This window comes from Tuber melanosporum, assembly GCF_000151645.1.
Source record: "Tuber melanosporum whole genome shotgun sequence assembly, scaffold_234, strain Mel28".
Taxonomy (NCBI): domain Eukaryota; kingdom Fungi; phylum Ascomycota; class Pezizomycetes; order Pezizales; family Tuberaceae; genus Tuber; species Tuber melanosporum.
The window spans coordinates 100,306-103,635 of NW_003298902.1; the positions used below are offsets into that span (position 1 = coordinate 100,306).

Sequence of the window (3,330 nt, forward strand, 5' to 3'; positions counted from 1 at the left end):
ATTGGACCATCACCTTCAGTAAACTAATGCATGTTCTAGTATCAACTCATTTCTTCTCCCATCCGTTTTTAACTTTGAATACCACTACTGTACACCTAGTTACTCGCGTATGATACAGCACTTGAGTGGTGGGGACATGCAGTGTACTGTACTCGTACAATAACTGTACGGTACTGTGCCGTTAAGAAACACTTGGTTTCCCTATTCTGGTGATCTCCGGAAGGGGAGAAATGATGCATGAGGAGGCCCCCTTTCACATTCGAGAGAGTTTGTTGCAGGTCACAATCGAATAGTGGTCCATCACATCTCACTAGTAACTTATCATCTACTGTATTACTGTGTTTCTTCACTCGATAGCGTGATATGTAGGGGTGATGGTGCCACTCGGCCCCCCCGTTCTTGGCATTGAACACTAGCGATCATATACTGAACGGGTACCGGTATCGTACTCGAGTAGTTAGGGCCCCAAATTTTCTTTCTTTGGACTCAGTGACCCGACCTTCTCAAAAAGCTTAATTCCGGGAAAGAGAATATATACATACACATCCCTCTTATTACACAATACACAAACCCGGTTCTCCCTCGGTCTTCTCTCCTACACTAACTAATTCAACCCAGGAGAAGGGAAAAAAAAAAAAAAAAAGAAGAAAAAAATGCCTTCTGCGAAATTGAGTGTTCCCGACAGTCCTCCTCATCATGGAAACGTGCCAGAGCACGCCACAAGCGAGCCGGAGAGCCCCTTCGCAAAGCTAATCTGGAACCAAAAGATAATCGTGATCCCTAGCTTCACCCTCGAATCCGGCGTGACAATTCACAAGGTCCCCGTGGCATACAAGACTACCGGTCACCTGAACGAGAATGCCGACAACGCAATGCTAATATGCCACGCCCTCACTGGCAGCGCGGATGTGGGGGACTGGTGGGGACCCCTGGTAGGCCCTGGGAGGGCCTTCGATTGGAGCCGGTTCTTCGTCGTCTGCTGTAATAGCCTGGGGAGCCCTTACGGGAGCGCTTCGCCCTGCACTATTAACCCCGAGACTGGCAGGATTTATGGACCAGAGTTCCCGCTGACCACGGTTAGGGATGATGTCAATATCCACAAGATCGTGCTCGATTACTTGGGCGTCAGGAGCATTGCTGTGGCAATTGGAGGCTCGATGGGCGGCATGTTGGTACTCGAGTGGGCGTATTTTGGAAGGGAGTATGTTAGGTCCATCGTGGCGCTTGCTACTAGCTCACGCCATTCTGCCTGGTGTATTTCTTGGGGGGAGGCGCAGAGGCAGAGTATATATTCTGATCCAAAATATGGTAGGAAAACAATCCCACGACGTGTTTGATGTTGAGTTTATCGAGTTCTAGCGGAGGGGTATTACTCGTTTGACGATCCTCCCACTACGGGATTGGGTGCCGCACGGATGAGCGCCTTGTTGACGTACAGAAGGTTTGCTTCACTTACATCTAGAGCATGAGCAGTATCAACATTGACCAAACAAACCAGTCGCAACTCCTTCGAATCCCGATTCGGCAGAAACACCCCTGACCCTGCCCGCCACCCATACATCAACTCCCAAGCCAACCGTCCCCCCACAACCCCAAGCGAGGGACACTGGGCCGTGCACAACGAGGGATTCCGGAACGCCCGTCGCCTTATTTCATCCCCATCAAGCCCAACCGCTGAGACTTTCCCGCAATCACAAGAAACTAACACCACCTCCAGCAGCAGCGGCGGCAGCACCCCCCCTTCCTCGCCAGTTAGCCTACCGGCCAAGAAACATGTCCCAACATACTTCTCGGCGCAAAGCTACCTCCGCTACCAGGGCGACAAATTCGTCAAGCGCTTCGACGCGAACTGCTATATCGCCATAACCCGCAAACTGGACACTCACGACGTCTCCCGTGGCCGCACGAACGGGGACGTTCATGCCGCGTTGCAGATGATACAGCAACCTGCGCTGATAATTGGCATAGAGAGCGATGGATTATTCACCTTCGCAGAGCAGCAGGAACTCGCGGAGGTTATACCCAATGCTAGATTAGCTACCATTGATTCGCCGGAAGGCCACGATGCCTTCTTATTGCAGTTCGAGGAGGTCAATACCCATATCACAGGCTTCTTGAGGGAGGTTATGCCTAGGGTTATGGCCCGGGAGCCGCTTTGTCCCGCGGGTAAAATTGGAAACAGGGATATTGGGGCTGTGAATGCTGGGACCGTCGGGGAGGTGGACGATATTACCGCCTGGTAGGATGGCTTTGTTGGTTTGACAGATGGGGGAAATTCTCTCTTTTTCCTTTTCTTTTTTTCTTTCTTGGCAACGCAGGTTTCCGCTTTAGCTTTTTTTATCGCTTTGCTGTACCTTTGGCGGTGAGGATAAAGAGGGTGTACGTAGATAGTCTGGCGTTGTCTGTTGTCTGTCGATACCGGGAGCTGGTTTTGTGCTTGGTTCCGTTCGTTGCCCCGAATTTGAATTTGAATTGAGGAAAAGGTCCCGCATATCACTTCCCCCACCTCCCTGTTAAATATGCCAATCCCCCACTTAACCTACTATTACCCGACACTACCAATTAACAGCCTTCCCACCCTCCCTCCAATGTGTTACTATACTTGCTTTTTCCAAGTGCCCTGAAACCAATTCAAGAGTTTGAAACTGTATCCTACCGCACAAATACCGGTATGATAGCATGCATTGTGCACCTTGAGTATTTTAAGAAGACCCACTATGATAACGGCCATGACTGCCCCCATTGATTCATTTGCCTTTCCTCGAGTGAAAACATGTGCATGATAACGGGGCGTTTATGTTTTGCCGGAGTTGGATAGAACATGAAATATATTCTGCAGGGGGGCTCCCTGCCTTGTTGTCGGTGTATGATATATCACTCTATATGATCTTAGATGATGCTCTGGACAGCCCCAATGCAGCATCTTGAAGCCGTAAACAGACTCTTGGAGCCAGATTTGGTTCCATGACCAGACGTTCTGTATGCCCTCGGAAGACATCTTTTCACCAAGTAGAAGAACCTCGCAAACCCCACAAAGGGCAGCTTTTCACACACCAAGCCAACTTAAAATACCAGATGTCGACATACCCTATGGTGCTTCGGGCCCGGGTGCCGGCGGGATCCCGCGAACCCCAGTACAGGTAATCTTTTTCTAAAAAAAAGCATATTTTTCACCAAGTTAGGCACCCCACGAAATCCATAAAACTTGTATTATTATTTTTACACCAAGCCTGGGCATATTTATGTCGAGTTAAATGCCAAAACACAAGCAAGGTCGTATTGTATTTTTACACAAAGCTGCCATAATATTATTATTATAAAGAATATTCT

The 3,330-nt window shown here is 49.1% G+C and overlaps 1 protein-coding gene; it reads left to right on the forward strand.

Moving 5' to 3' along the window:
* Positions 1–653: 653 nt before the first annotated feature.
* GSTUM_00000943001 (uncharacterized protein) lies at positions 654–2,482 on the forward strand (the record flags this gene model as incomplete). XM_002838178.2 has 5 exons in its annotated part: positions 654–1,217; positions 1,272–1,308; positions 1,360–1,441; positions 1,499–1,641; positions 1,753–2,482. 5 exons carry the CDS (start codon positions 654–656, stop codon positions 2,241–2,243), a joined length of 1,317 nt encoding a protein of 438 aa, XP_002838224.1. The 3' UTR covers positions 2,244–2,482.
* Between the last annotated feature and the right edge of the window lie 848 nt (positions 2,483–3,330).